Raw genomic sequence first — 23,981 nt, forward strand, 5'->3', positions numbered from 1 at the left:
GGGTGTATTTCTGTCTTTTTGTGGTGCTGGTGTAATATTATTTAGGTATTTATGTACTAAGGTTTTATTGATAAGTAATAAAGATATAAGGTTTTAATAATAAGGGGAAAACTCTGTGAGACAAATAGTAATAATTCCTCGGCTTCAATTACGTTTATACTGTATTCAAAATTGCATATCTGGCAGTGTAGGGTTCCAACTAGCAGCTATGCCAGCAGCAAAACTATAGAGCTCTATATAATAGTGGACATGAAATGTTTGGCTATGAAGGGGCAGTGGCAGTGGCAGCAGCAGAAGTCACCCAATAAAAAGATGGGCATGCAATGAGATGTTTGGCAGCATAGGACTAGCAGTAGCACAGCAGTATCACCGCAGTGTAGGTAACATGATAGATTGGGAGTAGATGCCTGGCTGAGAGTTGGTAATTATTACGGGTAGCTGTAGAACTGCATGAATGATAGATAATGGAGATTCAAACAGAACTCTCATTGATGTGCCACCCTGGATTAGCTGCACTACCTGAGCAAACCTTTCTTTCCTCCTCTTTCAGGCAGGGTTATACTTGTAATAGTAAAATTACAATAAAATCCTGGTACTCACTGGCATCGTGAGTGTCGGGACTTAATTGGAATTTTACTATTTGAGGCTCCACATGCACCACTCACCCATGGAGTGCTAATCACCTTCATATTTACAGTAGAGACCAGCAACTGGGTACGTGGATATGGAGGGGGCTGCTTGTCTTTGCACATTCAAATTCCAAAGCTCAGTTTAAGTCCAAATCTGGCACTGAGAGTATGACATTTAAAAAAACTTTGATAGATAGATCCACTGTTTGAAATCTAATTAGTATACATGACTGCCTATGTGAAGGTGTTTACTACTCTTTTTAGTTTCCCTTAGTAGTTATCGGACATGGAACCTACAAAGAATAAAACCAATGTTATTGACCCAGGGCCAGTTTCAGAGAAAGTGAGGTCTTGGGTAAAAGTAGGACCCTAAATGTTCACATATTGCACCATCACACTCAAACCTGTGGGTTCCATTTACATGCATTGAGTTCAGATCATTAAATGACCATGATCAACAATATTAAAGTCATTCAGCACTTGTTTACCAGCCTCTATACAACAGCTAATGAAGAATGATGGTCAAAGAACAATCACTCGCAGAATAATCTGTGCCATACAGTATCATGTTATCAGCAGCACATCTGTAGCTAAGGTCTTTCAAGCACTTGAAAGACCTTAGATGACTTTGTGGCTTGTGATTGGTCATTTGACAGTCACGTGACCGCTCACGCGACCAATCACAAGCCGCGACATCATCTAATGTCTTTCAAGTGCTCATTCTTAGGAACGGAAGCTGCCGGTTACATCGGTAAGGTCCAGGCTGTGTCGGAGAGGTGAATATATCAATATTTTTTATTTTTAACCTGGGAACCATACAGGATACCTTCCGATACTTGGTGTCCCATTGACTTGTATTGGTATCGGGTATCGGCGATATCCGATACTTTTCGGGTATCGGCCGATACTATCGGATACCGATACTTTCAAGTATCGGACGGTATCGCTCAACACTATTTATTAAGCATCGTGCAGGTGTTTCAAAATCCCTTTGACAACACTTTCTGTTTTGTATTGTTATGGAGTCACTGAGGTGTTCACTAGTGGAAATGTTGAACTTAAAGGTATTTTTCCATGAACAAAAGTTAATGTTATTCACTAGATCTTGGAATGAAAATAAGTTTCACAATAGGAAGAGATTATAAAATCCTTATCCTGTTCCTGTGCTGAGATAATCTCATAAATTTGCCCTTGCTGTATACTATGTAATGGCTGTGTTTGACATGGTCTGATCATATGATATCTCCTGGCCAGGGGAGGAAGCAAAGTACTATACAGCCTTTACAGCATGGGGCCATATTTTGAGAGCTATAATTTTTCCATATTTCTCCATATTTCTGCCAGCAGAATCATGTGAGGGCTTGCTATTTTGCAGTGACTTCAATTTTTATTGGAGGCATTTGCGGACACATTACTTTTTTTTACCTCTTTCTATTCCAATTTTTGGGAGGCAGAATTAACAAAATTAAGCAATTCAGGATTTTCTTTTTGTCATTCCGTGTATGGTAAAATTGATAAGGCAGTTTTAAACTTTGGGTCAGTAAGAGCAGATCGATACCGTATTTATAAAGTTTTTTATGTTTTGGCACTCACTTTTACACAATAAAAACAATTTTATAGAAAAAATATTTTTGCATCGCTTTATTCTGAGAGCTAGAACTTTTTTCTATGTGCTGTGTGGCAGTTTGATTTTTGTGGGACAAGGTGACATTTTCAGGGATACTATATTTACATTCATCTTTTATTCCACTTTTTGTTAGGTGGTATGATGATAAAGCATAGTTTCTTGTGTCATTTTTTATTTATTTATTTTGCGGTGTTCATAAAAGGGGTAAACCTGTGGGACAGTTATATAGGGCGGGTCGCTACGGATGCAGCAATACCAAGCATGTGTACCTTTTTGTTTATTTTATTGTTTTTCAGAAAAAACATTTATTTATGGGTGCAATATATATTTTTTATTATTATTTTGTGATTTAGTCTTTTAATATTTTTACAATTTTTGCTTCACTTTTTTTCACTTTTTTACTTCGTCCCACTATGGGACTTTCACTTTTTGCACTTTGATCACTTGTAAAGCATAGCAAATCAGGAGCTGCACTGACAGATAAACTTGCTACTCTAAGTTTGCCACCTCTGGTGACCTGGATGTCATCATTATAGATAAGCGAATATGTTACGAAAATAATCACCAGAAATAAACTCGGCACAAATTTGGCACATTTGAATTCCTGATCGGAAAAACTAACATTTTTTCCTTAAAATCGGAAAACTTAGTAAAATGCAGTAAAAGTGCAGGAAAATAATTGTGTTGCCAAGAAAATATATTAAAGTAGATAGATAGATAGATAGATAGATTGATAGATAGATAGATAGATAGATAGATAGATATATAGATAGATAAAAAACAAGCAATTCATTAGCCGCATATAACAAAATCACAGCGGGACCACGCAGGATAGAATAGATGGATTACATACAGCAAATACACATAGAATAGATAGATACATAGATGCCAGTGGCATAAAATTAGTACAGTGTGTGTGCAGCTTACTTTACATGTATTTAAATATTAAAATATTATTTGTCTGAAAAAAATGGCGTGGGGTCATGCATAATTTTCTTAACCAAAAGAGTGAATGCCAATGGCTGAGGGCAGATATTTATAGCCTGGGAAGGGAGTAATACCCATAGAGCTTCCCAGGCTAATAATATCAGCTCAGAGCTGTATACTTAGCCTTTTCTGGATATTAAAATGGGATCAAACAAAAAATGATGTATGGTCCCCCTATAATTAATAACCAGCAAAGGCTATACAGACAGCTTATGTGGCAATTATGTGGGTAATATGGAATCTGATAGCATAGGATAAAACAAATCTGAGACCAAAGCTGAGGCAAACAAGTGTATTTAACAAGTAAGTGTTAGCGCTAGTGGAACCCACTGAGTATAGATAGGTAGCTACAAGATGCGTTCGCAGCTCGGGGTCCACCGTGCAGAGATATCTACTGCAAAGTAACGGCAGATAAACTCTGAGCTCACACGTGGGTTAAGCTTCACCCCGTGTGAACTGGAATTGATCTCTGTTGACTCACAGAGTAGGTTGTATATAAAACTATTACCCTAATTAAGGGTTGTGCTTGCTCTGGAATTCTTCTGTGCTAACCGCACACATGAAGGAACCAAATGCCAAGCCAAGGCTAATTGCCTGCACTGATGCTAGCTGCCTGCCTAAGTGTACAGTCCCAAAGCTACAGCCTCACACCACATATGTATTGAGTGGTATAGTATCCACTGGCATAAGCCAAACAGATTTGATACTAGTGCATGGCCATGCGGCCATGCGGCCATGCAAACTTTTTAAAGTTGCAGCTCTACAGGACCTTCCTGGTGTACCTATAGGAGCTGCAACAGGGCCTGAGCATGTGACCCCCGACCTCCAATGGGAGGTCCTCTTGCGGGCATGCTCAATGCGTGAAAAGCAGGACTTTGACCCAGAAAAGCCTGCTCGCCACTGACCAGTGCTGGCTACAAGGTCAGAGCCTGGAAAGGCATCAGTAACCATTCATACAGTATCAGGCTGAGCCAGACGCTGGGACCAACGTCTCCGCTGAGCAGGTTCCACTGCAGCTAGAGTAGAATGGGAGACCGCAGCAGACATGGTTCGAGATTCCCCCTGTGCAGCGGCGGGAACTCGACACCTAACATTACCCCACCTCCTAGGGCCCCCTCCTCCCTGAGCCTCACTACCCTCAAAGGCTGCAATGAGCAGTGGAGCCCGAATGTGCCCCACAGGTTGGACGTGACCCTTCCAGTCCACCAGATAGTACTTCTTGCCAAGTACCACCTTGCACCACAAGATAGAGTTCACCTCGTACTAATCCATGGATGCACCCGATGTCCTGGCAGTTGACTCGGAAAAGCGGGACATATAGACGGGCTTTAAGACGGAAACATGTAAGGTGTCAGTGATACCAAGATGCAGAGGAATAGCCAAACGGTAGACCACAGGGTTAACCTGTTCCCAAACCTTGAAAGGACCAATGTAGCGAGGCACAAACTTAGTGGACTCAACTCACAGCCTGATGTTACAGGCGGAGAGCCACACTAAATCGCCAGGAGTGAAGGACGGAGCGGGGCGCTGGTGAGCATTGGCAGAAACCCTCATTCTCTCCTTGGAAGCCCGAATGGCATCCTGTGTGTGGACCCAAATGTCACGTGCCTCCACTGCCCAGTCTGCCACCCTGGAATCAGTGGATGACACAGGCATGGGCACAAGGACACTCGGATGCTGGCCGTTGTTAAGGAGAAATTTAGTCTGCCTAGTGGAGTCGGCTAAGGCGTTGTTCAAAGCCAAGTCATCCTGCCTAGCAGAGACAAAATGTTGCAGGTATGTGACCAGAGTCTGGTTGGCACTCTCTACCAACCGATTCATCTCAGGATGGTATGCAGAAGAGAGATTCAGCTCAATGCTGAGTAAACGACAGAGCTCTCTCCAAAACCGAGACGCGAACTTGGGACCCCGGTCACTGACAATTTTGTCAGGCATGCCATGTAGACTGAAAATATGTTTAAAGAACAACGCTGCAAGGCCCATGCAGAAGGTAACCATGGAAGTAGCACCAAGTTCACCATTTTAGAAAAATGATCGGTGACTACCCAGATAACGGTGCAGCTACGAGACATAGGTAAGCCCACCACGAAGTCCATCCCGACCTTCTCCCAGGGCCTGTCTGCCACCAGCAGGGGGTAAAGTAGCCCAGCACGCCGTTGCCGAAGAGACCAATTCTTGGGGCAGTAGAAACACGCCTGAATATAATCCCCGACGTCACGTGCCATATGCGGCCACCAGTATGTCTTCGCCAGAAGCTCAAATGTCCCCTTATTCCCAAAATGTCCACCCACCCTGGAAGAATGAGCCCAAGAGGGAACCTCTGGTCGCAAATTTGATGGTACAGAAGTCTTGCCCCTGAGCATAGACTCTAGCGAAACCGGAGCCACGGTTCTCAGGCTCTCAGAAGGGACAATAAGACGAGGTTCCTCCTCCTCCTCTGATGACACTACGGAGCCGGAGAGAGCATAGTCACAAATGTTCTTGTCCCCAGAGAGAAAATGAAGGGTTAAATGGAACCGAGAGAAGAACAGGGACCATCTGGATTGGCAAGAATTTAGCCGCTGGGCTGTCTGTAAGTACACCAAATTTTGCGGTCTGTAAAAACTTGGAAGGGAAAGCGAGCCCCCTCCAGGAGGTGTCTCCACTCTGAGAAATCAAACTTCATGGCTAGCAACTCCCTGTCCCCAATGGAATAATTCCTCTCTGCTACGGTGAAGGTCTTGGAAAAGAAGAATCAAGGATGCTTCCAACCTCGAGCATCCTTTTGGAAGAGACTGCTCCAGCACCAACGGAAGAGGCATCCACCTCCATTATAAACAACTAATCTACATCGGGGCGATGTAGGATGGGAGCACTAGCAAAGTGTAACTTAATAGCAAGAAAGGCCTTGAAGACCTCCTCTGACCACAATTTGGGATTTTCTCCCTTCTTGGTGAGGGCAACCAAGGGAGCTACCAAAGTTGAGAAGTGGGGAATGAACTGGCGATAGTAATTAATGAACTCCATAAATCGCAGCACCGCTTTAAGAGATTGGGGTTCCTGCCAGTCTATCACAGCCTGTAGCTTGGCAGGATCCATAGCCAATCCATGAGCAGAGATAATATAGCAAAGGAAAGGCAAGGACTCCTGCTCAAACACACACTTCTCCAACCTGGCATAGAGGGAGTTTGCCCGTAAGAGGTCGAAGACTTTGCAAATATCTCTCTGGTGGGAGTCAATATCTGGAGAGTAGATGAGAATATAATTCAGATAGAAAACGACTGAGGTGGTGAGCATATCCAGGAAGATGTCGTTCACAAAGTCTTGGAAAATGGCTGGGGCAGCACAGAGCCTGAAGGGCATAACCAGATATTCATAGTGCCCATCCCTGGTGTTAAAAGCCGTCTTCCATTCGTTCCCCTCACAGATGTGAATCAGGTTGTTAGCACTCTGCAGATCTAATTTAGTAGATACCCTTGCTCCCTGTAACCTATCAAAGAGCTCAGATATCAGAGGTAGTGGGTACTTATTCTTAATGGCGATGGCGTTAAGACCGCTGCAGTCTATGCATGGACGCAGTTCTCCACTCTTCTTCTGCATGAAGAAGAACCCAGCCCCTGCAGGTGACACTGACTTCCTAATGAATCCTCTTGCCAGATTCTCTCGGATGTACTGGGACATTGCCTCCATCTCCGGAAGGGATAATGGATAGACTTGACCCGGGGAGGCTCTGCACCAGGCAAGAGGTCAACAGGACAGTCATAGGGGCGGTGAGATGGAAGGGTCTCCGCAGCCCTTATAGAGAACACGTCCGCATAGGGCCAATAGTGCTTGGGGAGAGAGGAAAGATCTCCGGATACCTCAGTTGTAGCAACCTGAATGCACTCCCTCTGACATCTACCCTCATAGGATCTACTCTAACCCAGTATTCTCCCTGAGGACCACTCTATATGAGGAGAGTGGTAGCGTAACCATGGTATCCCCAACAGGACCTCATCCATTCCCTCGGGAATGACTAGTAGGGAAATAATCTTCTGATGAGATGGAGACACAGAAAGAGTGAAAGGAATGGTTTGGTGTGTAATCTGTGAGGGTAATGTTGACCCATTTACTACTCGAACGGTCACTCATTTGGCGAGCATCACCAGGGGTATTGTGTGTCGTTGGGCGAAAGCAGATGACATTAAAATTGCCCTCTGCCCCAGAGTGCACGCAAAGCTCTACCATAAGAGTGGATGGGCCTATAGTAATTGTCCCCTTGAAGGACAATTTGGAGGAAAACGTTGCCATGTCTAGTGTACCTCCTCCGACTACCACTAGAAGCTGATGTTTTCCCGACCACTGAAAACACCTGAAGGCAATGTGTCCTGACTGCCGGCAAACATGACAGACCTTAAGTGCACGAGTGATCTGGGACTTAGATCGTGACACCTCCATGGCCTCATTTGACTTGGACGCCTGGACCAGAGTTTCCAGAGATTTGGCGAAGGTGGGAGCCAGCCGAAACCTCTGCCTAAACTGGGCCTGCTCCAACCCTCGCTCGTTAAAACGAAGGTCGATGTGAGTTGATACTGCTATGAGCTCCTCCAGTGTGGTGGGAATCTTTCTAGTGGTCAAAGCGTCCTTCACATGGTCAGCGAGCCCCCTCCAAAATACCGGGATCAGGGCTTTATCCGGCCACTCCAGCTCGGATGCTAGTCTGAAGTCCGAAAGTGGACAGCAAAATGGCTGGCCATGGACGAACCCTGAGTCAATGCCTGCAGTTGGAGCACTGTATCATGGGTGACTAGAGATCCTAAAAAGACCTGTGTCAGAGTGCTCAAAAACTGAGGAGCACTCTGCACCACATGAACATCATGTTCCCACAGCGGTGTAGCCCACTCCAATGCCCTGTCCGACAGAAGAGAAATAATGAATCCCACCTTTGCCCACTCTGTGGGAAAACGTGCAGCCAAGAGCTCGAGGTGTATACCGCACTGACTCATGAAAACTCCACATGATTTACTGTCACCAGAGTATTTCTCTGGCAGCAGGAGGTGGGATAAGGTCGGAACAGTGGTGGCAGTGGTTAAAGTTGCTGCAGCCACGCTAGCAGCCTGAACAGCTATTGCGGTAACATCCACAGCTGAGGTTGCACGCTCGAGAGCCACCAACCTGCCCTCCAGTTGCTGGATGTACCCCTGCAATCGCTGTTTGTCTGCCATTACTTAGCGAGACCCTGGCACTAGTATACTGTTAGGGCTAGCGGAAGGCACCAGATTGGCATAGATTGGTAGCTACAGGTGTGTTCGTAGCCTGGAGTCCACCGTGCAGAGATATCTGCTGCAAAGTAATGGTGGATAACCTCTGAGTAGTGTTGAGCGATACCGTCAGATACTTGAAAGTATCGGTATTGGATTGTATCGGCCAATATCCGAAAAATATCGGATATCGCCGATACCGATACCCGATACCAATACAAGTCAATGGGACACAAGTATCGGAAGGTATCCTGGATGGTTCCCATGGTCTGAAGGAGAGGAAACTCTCCTTCAGGCCCTGGGATCCATATTCATGTGTAAAATTAAGAATAAAAAAAAATATCGATATACTCAACCCTCCGGTGGCCCCGGCTCTCACCGGTCCAAGCGTCTGCCTCCGTTCGTAAGAATGCAGGGAGTGAAAGACCTGAGATGACGTCGCGGCTTGTGATTGGTCGCGTGAGCGGTCATGTGACCACTCACACGACCAATCACAAGCTGCAACGCCATCGAAGGTTCTTCACTCGCTCATTCTTAGGAACGGAGGCTGCCGGTTGCAGCGGTAACAACCAGGGCGCACCAGAGGGTGAGTATATCCCTATTTTTTATTTTTATTATTTATTTTTTACATGAATATGGATCCCAGGGCCTGAAGGAGAGTCTCCTCTCCTCCAGACCCTGGGAACCATACACTGGGAACTTCCGATTCCAATTTCCGATATCACAAAAATATCGGATCTCGGTATCGGAATTCCGATACCGCAAGTATCGGCCGATACCCGATACTTGCGGTATCGAAATGCTCAACACTACCTCTGAGCTCACACGTGGGTTAAGCTTCACTCCATGTGAACTGGAAACGATCTCTGTTGACTCACAGAGTCGCGCTGTGCATAAAACTATTACCTTAACTAAGGGTTGTGCTTGCTCTGGAACTCTTCTGTGCTAACCGCACACATGAAGGAACCAGATGCTAAGCCAAGGCTAATTGCCCCCACTGACGCTAGCTGCCTGCCTGAGTGTACAGTCCCAAAGCTACAGCCTCACACCACATATGTATAGAGGGTATAGTATCCACTGGCATAAGCCAAACACATTTAATACTAGCACATGACCCGTGCAGCCATGCAAACCTTTTATAGTTGCAGCTCTACAGGATTTTTCTGGTGGACCAATAGGAGATGCAACAGGGCCTGAGCATGTGACCCCCGACCTCCAATGAGAGGTCCTCCCATGGGCATGCTCAGTGTGTGAAAAGCAGGACTTAGTCACAGAAAAGCCTGCTCACCACTAACCAGTGCTGGCTACAAGGGCAGAGCCTGGAAAGCCAGCAGTAACCATTTGCACAGTATCAGGCTGAGCCAGATGCTGGGACCGACGTCTCCGCTGAGCAGGTTCCACTGCAGCTGGAAGAGAATGAGAGACCGCAGCAGACATGGTTCGAGATTCCCCCTGTGCAGCAACAGGAATTCAACACCTAACAGTAAGAAGTTGAACAAAATCTAACAGAGATCTTCCTGCAATTGTAATGAAGTGCACAGTAAAATGTAGAAAGGTTCAGCAAACTGAATAGCATGGCGTGACCAGTCCATACGAACCAGTCCAGCTGTAATATGACGAAGGAGTGCACATGACACTTAATAAAGGAAGTCCAGCAGTAATATGAGTGAGAAAGCACACAGCACTTAATCGTGGAAGTCCAGCAATGATATGATCACGAGCGCGCAAGGCAGTTATATGTGGAAGTCCAGTATTAATATGATCAGAAGCACTCACTGCACTTATATGTGGAAGGAGAAAGTCTCTAAATGTAATAATAATAATTTTATTTATATAGTGCCCACCTATTCCGCAGCGCTAAATGTACCTTTAGGTTGATAAGTAGTGTTGAGCGATACCTTCCAATATGCAAAGGTATCGGTATCGGATTGGATCGGCCAATATCCAAAAAATATCGGATATCGCCGATACCGATACCCGATACCAATGCATATCAATGGAACACAAAATATCGGAATTGTTCCCATGGTCTGAAGGAGAGGAAACTCTCCTTCAGGCCCTGGGATCCATATTCATGTATAAAATAAAGAATAAAAAAAAAAAATATTGACATACTCACCCCTCCGACGGCCCCGGCTATCACCGGTCCAAGCGTCTGCCTCCGTTCCTAAGAATGCAGGGAGTGAAGGACCTGCGATGACATCGGGGCTTGTGATTGGTCGCGTGACCGCTCATGTGACCGCTCACGCGACCAATCACAAGCCGCCATGTCATCGAAGGTCCTTCACTCCCTGCATTCTTAGGAATGGAGGCACCGCTAAGGTCCAGGGTCCGCCGGAGGGGTGAGTATATCAATATTTTTTATTTTTATTATTTATTTTTTACATGAATATGGATCCCAGGTCCTGAAGGAGAGCCTCCTCTCTTCCAGACCCTGGGAACCATACGCACCGCACAGTTCCGATTCCGATTTCCAATATCGCAAAAATATCGGAACTCGGTATCGGAATTCCGATACAGCAAATATCAGCCGATACCCGATATTTGCAGTATCAGAATGCTCAACACTATTAATAAGTCCTGCTCAAGTCCAGCACCGCAGCCCAACAGTCACAGTCTGAGAAGAGATAATAAATTCAGGATTTCTTACTGACCACAGTAGATCCAGAGTTGAGTAGCTCCTCACTAGAAGTGTAGACAATAGGTGACCCAAGTCCGGAACAAGGAGCCACACCAAGGACTGAAGGAAACTGAACGTGGGGAGGTAGAGCAATGAGTAATGAGCAGCAGCAGCAGGGAGTCCATAAGCAAACAGGCAGAAGCTCAGGAGCCAACAGCAGCAAAATATCCAGGCAAGGAGGTTCTCCTGGCTTGGACTAAAATAGCAGGACAGACAGGAAGTTCAAGGGAAGGGCAAAGTACCAGACTCCATCTTGGACAAGGACAAAACAGTCTCCAAGGAACATCTGGAACCCTTACATGTGGGTTGACATTAACCCTAGAATGCGTGACCATAGAAATCTACACTATTACGTACCTGGGGCCTTTGAGGCCTGTTTTCAAATAACATGGAATAACTCAAAAACATTTTTTTTTCAAAGTTATTTGAAAGTAAGCATGCATTCCCACTAGCTCTGGGGTCCGCCTGGATGGGATTTCGTAATGGATCTGACCTCCTGGTGACCCCGGCTAAGGCTGGTAGAACGCGTACCTGGGGCCTCGCAGGCCTGTCAGGTTACTTTTTTATTATTTTCTGTAAAACTACTTTAGTTACAATTTTGAAACTCTAGGTATTCCTCAGCTATATAGTTGTTAGTAATTTCCAGTTGTTCGTATATTTTTATGTTATAGGCATTTCGTATAGCAATGCTTTTTTTGTGACTACCCCATATTCACGTACCTGGGGCCTTTTAGGCCTGTTTGCAAATAACATGGAATAACTCAAATAAAAATACTTTTCAAAGTTTATTTTAAATTTGCAAAGTAAGGATGCATTCCCACTAGCGCTGGGGTCCACCAGGAGGGGATCCGTAATGGATCTGACCTCCTGGTGACCTCAGCTAAGGCTGGTGGAATCCTGGCATTCCATCAGCCTTAGCTGGAGTTACCAGGAGGTCAGATCCATTATGGATCACATTCTGGTGAACCCCAGCGCTACTTGGAACATAGCTTAAGATGTGTATAATTCCCAAAAAAAATTATGTACATAAAACAACAAAAATGTAACTAAACGGGCACACCCAATATATTCACTCAGTACAATTTTTTATTATGGATACATTTTTTCATATAAAAAGTTTTTACATAAAGTCTGTAGCAAACTTGGTGCAGGAATATTTATTTTCCACTTTACATATTCCCCCGACAATTCTTGCATATTATTTTTTCTTCAGAATGTTCCCTGCATACATTTTGTCCGCAAGTAGAACATAAACGCTCCGATTTTCTTTCTTTCTTTGCTGGACAAATATAGCAGCGCTTTCTTTTTTTTTCTCTTTGCTCTGGCTGTTCCTGAAAGCATATTCCACATCGGATCATTGCCTCTGTAATTTGCCTTGATAAGCATTTTGTGCTGCTTCTCTCTAGCATAGTAGGCATCAAAAGTTCATAACAAAGTTCTGTCAAAAATATACGTCTATTGTCCTTCCTGTTGGCATGGAATTCTGGATTAGTTTGACAATAAACAATATAGCTATTGAGGGATGACACATCAAGGATATTGGAAAAAAGGGCAACAGGCCAACGTTTAGTCTGCCTTTTACACGAATATTCAGTAATCATTACCAAAGTCTCTCCAGCAACTAGGATTTAGGACTAAAGGACCTGTACTAACATCATAATCACGTTACTTTGTGAGGGGAACTCCCTTCCAGGATCACATTACCATGTCAGGCAGAATCCACACTCTTCCCAGCAACAGCCATCGACCAATAGCTCATAAAGACTGAGTCATAAGTTCTTCCCCAACAACAGTACAGACAAAAAGACTGAGGAGTACATGTAAACTAAAGCAGGCCTCAAAGGCCCCAGGTACGTGAATCTGGGGTAGTCACAAAAAAAGCGTTGCTATACGAGATGCCTATAACATAAAAATATATGAACAACTGGATATTACTAACAACTATATACCTGAGGATTACCTTGAGTTTCAAAATTCTAACTAATGTAGTTTTACAGATAATAGAAAACAAGTAACCTAGCAGGCCTGCGAGGCCCCAGGTACACGTTCTAGGGTTAATAGCCTAAAAAGGGGCCATGGCTATTGATGTGACTGGTCTCAAAGACAGCCAGCTATACACTGACACAGGAGGTAATCGCTCCTTTAGTGTGCAGCACTGAGATGCGGTGAGAAAGTTCGCTGGAATTCATCAGCTGATGAGCCCCAGTGATCTCACTTATGGCACCACTGCTGCATGAGAAAGTTCACTGGAGTGCATCAGCTGATCAGCTCAGGTGATCTCCCATATGGCAGCTCAGAGCTATGCACCATGGGGGTGATGACACTCCTGTTAGTGTTCTGCCGGTGGCCGGTTAGAGCAGTCACATCTCTCAATGTGACTGTTCTACACTTCAGAGACACTCTGGATTACATGGACTATGGTGGACAGGTGAGTATATGGTGGTTTATTATTTTTGATTTGTTATAGGAGACATGGGCATCGGGCATTGGCCGATAGGTGAGTATATGTTGTTTTTGTATTTTACATTATTTATGGGAGACAAGGTCATCGAGGATTGGGCGTTAGGTGAGTATAATGTGTTTCCTAATTTTTTTTTAATATGTATTTAATTAATTTACATGTGATTTTTCTTTTAAGTTTGAGCACAGGAGCCTGCTGACGAGAGACTACTTCTCCCATTAGTGGCCCCTGCTATCACTGTTATGAGAGACAGCAGATGTAGCCTGATAGAATGAGTAGTATTTCATCAGCTGGCGCCTGCTGACCGGTGGTAAGCTTTTTACCGTGGGTCACCTCATCTCTGCGGGGTCACACTGACATCTGACAGCATGAACAGCAGGGCTCTGCTGACGATAACACCCTACCAGCGGTAATTTTACCATTGATCAGAACCACTACACCGGTGTTTCCCATGCTGTTACAAAGCATGAGAAACACTGACGTTTGTGTTGTGTATGGTGTTTGGCTGTATTCGATGATTAAATAGGAGAATATTCCAAATTCGGCAATCATAATCTGAACAGAATATTGAAATAGTTGCTCATCTCTAGTCATCATGACAACATTGATAGCAGCATTATGGGGACTAAAATGACCACAGAAGTGCAGGCTCTAATCCTGGCACTGAGTGTCGGGTGTCAGCTGTCAGAATCAGCTGACACCCGGTGACGATAAGGCAGGTACAGCCTCTGTGCATGGAAAATTGTTATGACGTATCCATAGGTCCAAGGTCGGTAGGTAGCAAGTGACCTGGACGTATGCAGGTTTGGACTATCCCCAGGAGAACAGGAGAATCACTTCGTATATGAGCAGTACTTAGCACTATACTTGAATCACTAAGAACAGACAAAGGCAGCATCATATTCATTTAACAATCTACCCAGATCGTTGTTATATAAATTTGTGATTAAGAAAAATGTCACATTTGCATGAAGATGAAAAGTGGGGCCCTGTAGTTTGTTACTGGTGGATACGTCCAAGGTCATGAAGTGGTCAATGAATTGTAAGTCCTGGCAGCCAGATAACTGTCTAAACATTTAGGAATTAAGGTGGTAAGCTAACACTATTTCCATTCTATAGAAATGATTTTTAGCTTGTTAGTAAACCCATTATAAATCCCCAAATAATGAAGCTTGCAGAGAGCTCTTCTGCTGATATTACGGCTATTACAAGGATTTTAACCCCTCAACCCTCGGCAATTTTCCATTTTTTCCATTTTTTTTTAATCTAAAAGACATATTTTTTTAATTTTCAGTCCACAAAGCTGTATGAGGGCTTGTTTTTTTGTGGGAAAAGTTGTACTTTTGCATTACACCATTCATTCTTCTACATATTGTACTGGAAAATTCCACAATTGTGTTTAAGTTTCTTAATTACCATGTTCACTATATGGTACAACTCTTGGTGTAATACACTGCTCAATGAAATAAAGGGAACACTAAAATCCCACATCATAGATATCACTGAAATAAATATTCCAGTTGTAAATCTTTATTCATTGCATAGTGGAATGTGTTGAGAACAGTAAAACCTAAAAATTATCAAAGTAAATCACAACTAATATCCCACGGAGGTCAGGAGTTAGAATGATGCTCAAAATCAAAGTGGAAAATGAAGTTACACGAAATCCAACTTCAATGGAGATTTCTGAAGACAAGGAAATGATGCTTAGCATTGTCTGTGGCCTCCATGTGCCTGTATGACCTCCCTACAACTCCTGGGCATGCTCCTGATGAGGCGGCGGATGGTTTCCTGATGCATTTCCTCTAGGACCTGGACTAAAGTATCCACCAACTCCTGGACAGTCTGTGGTGCAACGTGACGTTGGTGGATTGTGTGAGACATGATGTCCAGAAGTGTTCAATCAGATTCAGGTCTGGGGAACGGGAGTTCCTGTCCATAGCTTCAATGCCTTCATCTTGCAGGAACTGCTTACACACTCCAGCCACATGAGGTCTGGCATTGTCCTACATTAGGAGAAACCCAGGGCCAAACGCACCAGCACATGGTCTCACAAGATGTCTGGGGATCTCATCTCGGTACCTAATGGCAGTCAGGTTATCTCTGGCGAGCACATGGAGGGCTGTGCAGCCCTCAAAAGAAATGCCACCACACACCATTACTTACCCACTGCCAAACCGATCTTGCTGAGGAATGTTGCAGGCAGCAGATTGCTCTCCACGACATCACCAGACTCTGCCAAGTCTGTCACATGTGCTCAGTGTGAACCTGCTTTCATCTATGAAGAGCACAGGGTATCAGTGGCAATTTTGTCAATCCTGGTGTTATGTGGCAAATGCCAAGCGTCCTGCACGGTGTTGGGTTGTGAGCACAACCCCCATCTATGGACATCGGGCACTCAGACCATCCTCATGGAGTCGGTTTCTAACAGTTTGTGGAGACACATGCACATTTTTTTGCCTGCTGGAGGTCATTTTGCAGGGCTCTGGCAGTGCTCATTCTGTTCCTCTTTGCACAAAGGCTGAGGTAGTGGTCCTGCTGCTGAGTTGTTGCCCTCCTACGGCCCCCTCCACATCTCATGGTGTACTGGCCTGTCTCCTGGTAGCGCCTCCAGCCTCTGGACACTACGCTGACAGACACTGCAAACCTTCTTGCCAGAGCTCGCACTGATGTGCCATCCTGGATGAGCTGCACTACCTGAGCCACTTGTGTGGGTTGTAGACTCCATCTCATGCTACCACAAGTGTGAAAGCACAACCAACAATCAAAAGTAACCAAAACATCAGCCAGAAAGCATTGGTACTGAGATGTGGTCTGTGGTCCCCACCTGCAGAACCACTCCTTTATTGAGTGTGTCTTGATGATTGCCAATAATTTCCATCTGTTGTCTGTTGTTCCATGTGCACAACAGCATGTGAAATTGATTGTCAAACAGTGTTGCTTCCAAAGTGGACAGTTTGATTTCACAGAAGTTGATTTACTTGAAGTTATATTCTGTTGTTTAAGTGTTCCCTTTATTTTTTTGAGCAGTGTATGATTTTTTAGATCAGTCTGAGTATGCAGACTCCAAAACACATGTATTTTTATTTATTTAAAAGGTGCAAAAAATATGTGAAATTTGGAAAAAAAAAATTGATTTAGCTTTTTTTGCCATTTTCCAAGACCTGTATTGTTTTCATTTTTCAAAAATAGGGCTGTGTGTGAGCTCATTTTTTGCACCCTGAGCTGATTTTTTGATTGATACCATTTTGAGGCAGATGCAATGTTTGATCTTCTTTTATTACATTTTATTGCAATGCTGCGGCTGCCAAAAAAATGCAATTCTGGCGTTTTTGATTTTTTCTTGTTATGTCGTTTACTGATCAGATTAATTTGCTTTATATCTTGATAGATCAGACATTTATGAATGCAGCAATATCAATTATGTGTTTTTTATTGTTTTAATGCTATTATCAGTGTAGGTCCTGCTGTAGAGGCTGGGGTCTTCAAGAGTGTGGGGGCCCTAAGCAATTGCCTAGTTTTCTCAACACCCCCTAAGGCTGACCCAGAATTGAACCATACCTTATCAAATGCATTTGATTTTTCATAAAGTCATAGGTAAGTTAATTTAACACAGTTTTTCCTAGACTTTTATGGCATGCTTCACTACATGCCTTATTAGAGAGGTATAGCTGTTAGGGGAGAATATAGTACTTTCAAGAGCCTATTGCCTTTGCAGATGTACAGGCAGTCAACACCCAATTACATGGCTTGGTGCATAAAACATTGTTAAATCATTGAGTACATTTTAACATATTAACTAAAATTGCTGAAAATCTATCATCATTTAGATAAAAAATACAACTCTACCTTTTTTACTTCATGTAATTGTAAGTCTTTTTTCGTTTTTAGCAGATACATTTATAAAAACAACTAATAGAATATAAAAAATACCCACTTAATGCAAAGACTACTTAATGAATAGAAAACATTAAGTTACTTAACATTTGAACAGAAATAACTGTCTCTCATAGCTTTATCCTGTTTTATTCTCAAATAAATCGTCATTTAGGAAGTGATTTTGTGGAGATGGTTGTATCATGAGATCAATCTTTCCTACCAACAAAATAACAGAGATGTTTTCTATCTAACGTACACAGTGATCATTTAAGTGGAACCTCTAAATAATGTGCATTAGAGTGAAGAAGTATTAAAATAACACAGACCATATAGGTCATTGTCCCAAAGGTTATATGTTCACCATTTAGAGATTGAATAAAAATAAAAGCCTTTGGATGGAGAGAATCAAAGTGTGACCTGAGGGAAATTCGGAGTTTCTCTACACACTGAGGCTGAATGTATAAATAAGTTGTTCCTTTGAAGCACATCATTTTTAAAAGATATTACGATCACAGAATAGGATTTTAGTGATTAGAGCAATTGATGATAGTGCAATGAAGAATACACAGTAAACAAGTATGATTATGAAATAGCTTACTAATTTCCGTAGCTATGATGCTTAGATTATGCCATTGGGATATTTCACGGTCCAAAGGTTTTGCTGTATAAATTGATCCATTTCCTGAGTGTATATTAAAAATTCTGTCAAGGTCAGTGTGTCGATCCAGAGAGAACCTAGCAGGAAAAACATGTTTATGAAATTCTACTTTTCCTATAATTGGTATTTAACTATTCATAAACATCGCTCTCAATCTTAGTTTTCATTTTTTAAAATCTACTGCTTTTCCTTCATATATTCAATTCTAAAGTAGAACAACGTAAAAGATGGTAACTATTGATTTCTGATTTGTATTTCAATATAAAGATCCAATGTGTTGCCTTAGAACAAAACTATAGCATGTTTTTGTTTGTGAAGTAGCTTAGTTTCTATAAGAGACTGTCAAATCAAGCAAGATGTAAATTTGCCAAATTGCACTAATATTTACAGCAAATTCAGTTTGCAGCAAAGTTGTTTTCTTTGGAAATACATAGGATGTAAAAATTAATACTCAACTGTTTGCCCACCCCCCGCAGCTACCGCTTGGTCTTGGTGCCTCTTCTTTTCACATTATCTAATTGCAATCATTCACTTCAACCTCTTCATTACAAGCTACAGATTTTTGCTGTCACTGAATTCTGAGCCATCACTTTGGTGATGTGCACTGTAACAACGGGTCATCACAACATTATGTCACATGCTGCCAGAGTGACAGCATAATGCACAGTGATGGCCAAGGCATAGGCATGCCAAAAATGATGAAAGTAAAGTGAAGAGGTCAAAGCGAATTCTTGCAAGAAGAGAAAGGGAAAAAAGAATCCATGGATTGAAGAGAAAGTTATGGAGGCAGTCAGACAGATGAAGAGTTAGGTGAGTATCATTATCTAAAATTTTTATCAGTTTGCCTGACCCTCTATGGTTTGCAATATGGCTGCTGTGCATGCTTGTTATTTTTCTAAATTCACAATGAGCAAATAAAAAAAAATCAAAATTCTGGAGGATATGATTTTTTGGAAAATTTAACAATTTAAAGGGAACATGTCAGCAGGATTGTGCATAGTAACCTACACAAAGTGTCAGAACTAGTGTTGAGCATTCCGATACCGCAAGTATCGGGTATCGGCCGATATTTGCGGTATCGGAATTCCGATACCGAGTTCCGATATTTTCCGTATATTGGATACCGGAATCGGAAGTTCCCAAAATTCAAACTGCCCGAATTCAGCCAATGAGGACTGATTAGAAGTGTGGGCACATCCTGTTCCGCATGGTGGGCATGGAAGTACTGGCTGTGATTGGCTGCTGAAATGATGTCATGATGCACTATGAAAGTCGCTGCCGCCATTTAGGGCTCACTCTACTGTGAATTCAGTTAGGGACAGGATGCTGTGTTCTTACTGAGGGCCAGTTTACTTCATTGTGCTTTACCCAGGCTAATTTAGCAACCGCTGTGTGAGAACCTTGCTTTTGCCTTGCAGCGCTGTTCACAGCTCTCTGCAAGGTCTCTGTGTGAGTGCACATCGCTCTTTAGTCTGTGTGCAGCCACAGCCGGTTGTATTCAGCTCAGGGTGTGTCACTGCCTCATACCGTTCTATCCATTGTCCTTTTTTGCTATTAGTGCAGCCTGCTGCACTTTTTTTCAAATATTTCCTATTAGTGGCTTTCCACCCGTATGCAGCTACATTGTGGAAAAACACTACATAGGATAACATAGAGGAGGTTTTTCTGGCCTTGCAGCGCCGTTTACGGCTGTCTGCACGGTCTCTCTGTGAGTGCACATCGCTCTGTAGTCTGTAAGCAGCCACAGCTGGTTGTATTCACCTCAGGGTGCGTCACTGCCTCATACCGTTCAATCCATTGTCCTTTTTTACAATTAGTGCAACCTGCTGCACATTTTTTCAAATATTTCCTATTAGTGGTTTTCCACCCGTATCCAGCTAAATTGTGGAAAAACACTACATACGATTACATAGAGGAGCTTTTTTTGGCCTTGCAGAGCCGTTTACGGCTGTCTGCACGGTCTCAGTGTGAGTGCACATCGCTCTGTAGTCTGTACGCAGCCACAGTCGGTTGCAGTAAGCTCAGGGTGCATCACTGCCTCATACCGTTCAATCCATTGTCCTTTTTTACAATTAGTGCAACCTGCTGCACATTTTTTCAAATATTTCCTATTAGTGGTTTTCCACCTGTATCCAGCTAAATTGTGGAAAAACACTACATACGATTACATAGAGGAGCTTTTTTTGGCCTTGCAGAGCCATTTACGGCTGTCTGCACGGTCTCAGTGTGAGTGCACATCGCTCTGTAGTCTGTACGCAGCCACAGTCGGTTGCAGTAAGCTCAGGGTGCATCACTGCCTCATACTGTTAAATCCATTGTCCTTTTTTGCAATTAGTGCAGCCTGCTGCACATTTTTTAAAATATTTCCTATTAGTGGCTTTCCACCCGTATCCAGCTAAATTTTGGAAAAACACTACATAGGATTACATTGAGGAGCTTTTTTTGGCCTTGCAGAGCCGTTTACTGCTGTCTGCACAGTCTCTGTGTGAGTGCACATCGCACTGTAGTCATTTCTGCAAAAAATAAAAATAAAAATAATAAAGTTCACCAAACACACCACTTTACAGTTGTGTAGGCCACATTAACTCATATTAATGTCTAGTCCACACTTTAGAAAATTAGTGTTTCTTATACCTGTTAGGAGCTGTTCAGGAATAAGCACACTAAGCCCTTAATACTTTACTGCTTATCTTTATCAGTCAACCAAGATGAAGAGGGCAGGGAGTAAGGCACGTGGGCGTGGGGGTGGACGCAGAGCAGGGAGAGGACGTGGGGATTCTGTGCCTGCTGCGGGCACCGGTGACTCATCATCACCCAGTTTCAGCAGGGAACAGTCCTTCATGCGCAGCTTTGAAGGAGATCACCGTACACCGCTGCTGCATGAAGAACAAATTGAAGCCGTTGTCGGATGGATGGCAGCTAATGCATCAACTTCAATTTGTGCCACATCCTCTCAGGCACAGAGCACTGGAGAGCACCCATCTGTCTCTTCACCACCTGCCAAATTGCCCAGGCAGTCAGAGAGCCCAGGACCAGTCACCATGGACAGGGGCGATACCTTTCCCTCACTGCCCATTGGGTTAATGTTGTTGAGCTGGGTGCAGATCGTGCTAGTGGCACAGGACGTGTTCTGTCAACTCCAAGGATTGCAGGAATCCAGTCTGTCAGCATTGACTCCTCCTCATACACAAGTTCCTCAGAATCATCGCTGCAGGAGCCGTCACAGTCTACCTCCACCTGGACCCGTGAACGTTTACCTGTTACGACCGACATGAGCACAGCTGTGGCCAAACGTCAACAGGCCATCTTGAAATTAATTTCTTTGGGGAATCGAAGCCACACAGAGCAGGAGCTCTGGAATGCCATCAAGCAGGAGAGCAACATGTGGTTTGTGCCAGCGAATCTCCAGCCAGGCATGGTAGTGTGTGACAATGGCCAAAATCTGGTGGCAGCTCTGGCCCTAGGCAACCTCACTCACATTCCATGTCTGGCACATGTGCTCAACTTGGTCATGCAGAGTTTTATGAGGGACTATCCGGATCTTGATGCACTGCTGCACAAGGTCCGCCTAGAGTGTGCTCACTTGCGGAGTTCCAGCATGGCAAGATCGCGCATTGCAGCTCTGCAGCGCCGATTCCGCCTTCCGGAACATCGCATCATGTGTGAGCTACCCACCAGGCAGAATTCCATGTTACATATGTTGGAGCGGTTGTGTGAGCAGCAGCCAGCAGTAATGGAGTACCAGCTGCATCAGGCGCAAAGAAGTCGCACTCCGCACCGTTCAGACTTCACAACCACTGAGTGGGCCACTATGAAGGACGTCTGCCAGGTTTTGCGTTCCTTCGATGATTCCACTTGGATGGCGAGTGCAGATGATGCACTAGTCAGCATGACTGTCCCCTTTATCTGCCTGCTTCAACAAACACTGCAAGCGCTAAGGGATGATGTTGAGGAAGAGGTGGAGGATGAGGAGTCACCAATTCCATCAGCTTCTGGACAGTAAGCGCTACGTGGTTCCTCACAAAGGCCTAGGCAGGGGACACTTTGTGAAAAGGACGAGGAGTCAATGGAGGAGGAAGACTTCGGTATAGAGGAGGGAGTTGCACAATTCTCCAGTAGTCAGTGTGTAGAGCGAGGGTGGGGTGATGCAGAGCAGGCAGAGATCACGCCTCAAGCAGGGGACAGCATTTCTTGGCCAGTTGGCAGTCTGCAGCACATGGCTGATTACATGCTGCAGTGCCTGAGAAACGACCGCCGCATCGCCCACATTCTGAACACGGCTGATTATTGGGTGTACACCCTCCTAGATCCTCGCTACCGGGACAACTTACAAAGCCTCATAACACCGTTGAACCGGGAGCATAAAATGCGGGAGTACCAAGACACACTGGTGAATTCCATCATCTTCTCCAGTCCAAGTGAGAGCAGTGCTGCTAGTGCTTTACAAAACAGCTCAGTGCGTCGAGGCAGTGGAGGAAGCTCTGCACAAAGAGGGAGCAGAATCAGTGCCTCAGCACAAGGCAAGACCAGTATGGCCCAACTGTGGCACAGTTTTGTGTGCCCGCCACACATGTCTACACCATCACAGATGGCTCCAGTCAGCAGGAGGCAACGCTTCCGTCAGATGGTGACAGACTACATGTCTTGCCCTCTTACTGTACTCCCAGACGGCTCTTCCCCCTTCAAATTTTGGGTCTCTAAGCTGGATACATGGCCAGAGCAAAGCCAGTATGCATTGGAGGTGCTGGCTTGCCCTGCTGCTAGTGTATTATCGGAACGCGTCTTTAGTGCCGCAGGTGGTGTACTAACAGACCGTCGCATGCGACTATCCTCCGATAATGTTGACCTGCTTACTTTTCTGAAAATGAACAAGGCCTGGATCTCGCAGGAATTTGCCACTCCTCTTCCAGATTAAATAATTGGTTGGCTACAGTATCCCGGTCTCCTGTTGCATTCATGTGTCTGCCGCCTGAACTGTAATCCCTGGGCTCCAACACCACCAGTTGATGCTCAGAAGTGCAGGCTGCACAGTCAAAACACATGACCCAGTGTTATTGGGTTTCAGTAACGTCAGCTGATCCCCAGCTGTGTAGCCGGCAATGTGTCCTGCAACCGCCACGCTGACACAACTACTGAAATTTAAGGGAACCTGTCCCCTCCCAGGCGTTTGTTACTGAAAGAGCCACCTTGTGCAGCAGTAATGCTGCACCAGGAAAAGGTAGCTCTTTTAGTTTAGCTCCTTGCACACACAGAACTTAACACTTATAAAATGTGTCCCCTCACACCGTGAGACCATCCCGGAGGTGGGACTTTCCTTCGTAATGGGATGCAGCACAGCCATCATTCCAACCCTCTTGGTGCCGTGCGCCGCCTCCTCAGCATTGTTTGAATCTGTGCTGTAGCCAGCGCTGTTATGTTATCCCTTGGCCATGTGCACTTATCACTGCCTGTCTTCTGATATCATTTGTTGTCAGGCTGCCTGCGCCTGTGCGGACGCGCTGCCCGAGATTCCGCCTCGCAGTCTCTTCTGATTTAATCACACTGCAGGCCTGGGATCCATGGGCATACGCAGTGCATATCTTCACCTCAGGCTCTCACTCATCTCCCTCTGCCTTCTTCAGACTGTGCGCCGTCAGTTGATCCCTAATACCATGCCATGGCTGTGTCACCGCACAGTCTGAAGAAGCCGGAAGGAGGGGAGTGAAAGGCGAAGATATGCACTGCGCATGCCCATGGATCCCAGGCCCGCAGTGTGATTACATTAGATGACACTGTGAGGTGGGATCTTGGGCAGCGCAGCCACACAGGCGCAGCCAGCCTGACACCAAATGATGTCAGAAG

General features: G+C 44.5%; 1 protein-coding gene across 3 annotated transcripts in view; it reads right to left on the reverse strand.

Annotated features, from left to right (window-relative positions):
* LOC143782354 (cadherin-10-like) overlaps window positions 1-23,981 on the reverse strand; it is a 1,064,733-nt gene that overhangs the window by 188,833 nt on the left and 851,919 nt on the right. For all 3 annotated transcript variants that reach the window (XM_077269713.1, XM_077269716.1, XM_077269715.1), the window contains one exon: window positions 18,081-18,217. In XM_077269713.1, the coding sequence (XP_077125828.1) occupies window positions 18,081-18,217 (137 nt within the window). The remainder of the gene's footprint in view (window positions 1-18,080; window positions 18,218-23,981) is intronic.

This window comes from Ranitomeya variabilis, chromosome 6 (assembly GCF_051348905.1).
Source record: "Ranitomeya variabilis isolate aRanVar5 chromosome 6, aRanVar5.hap1, whole genome shotgun sequence".
Lineage (NCBI taxonomy): Eukaryota > Metazoa > Chordata > Amphibia > Anura > Dendrobatidae > Ranitomeya > Ranitomeya variabilis.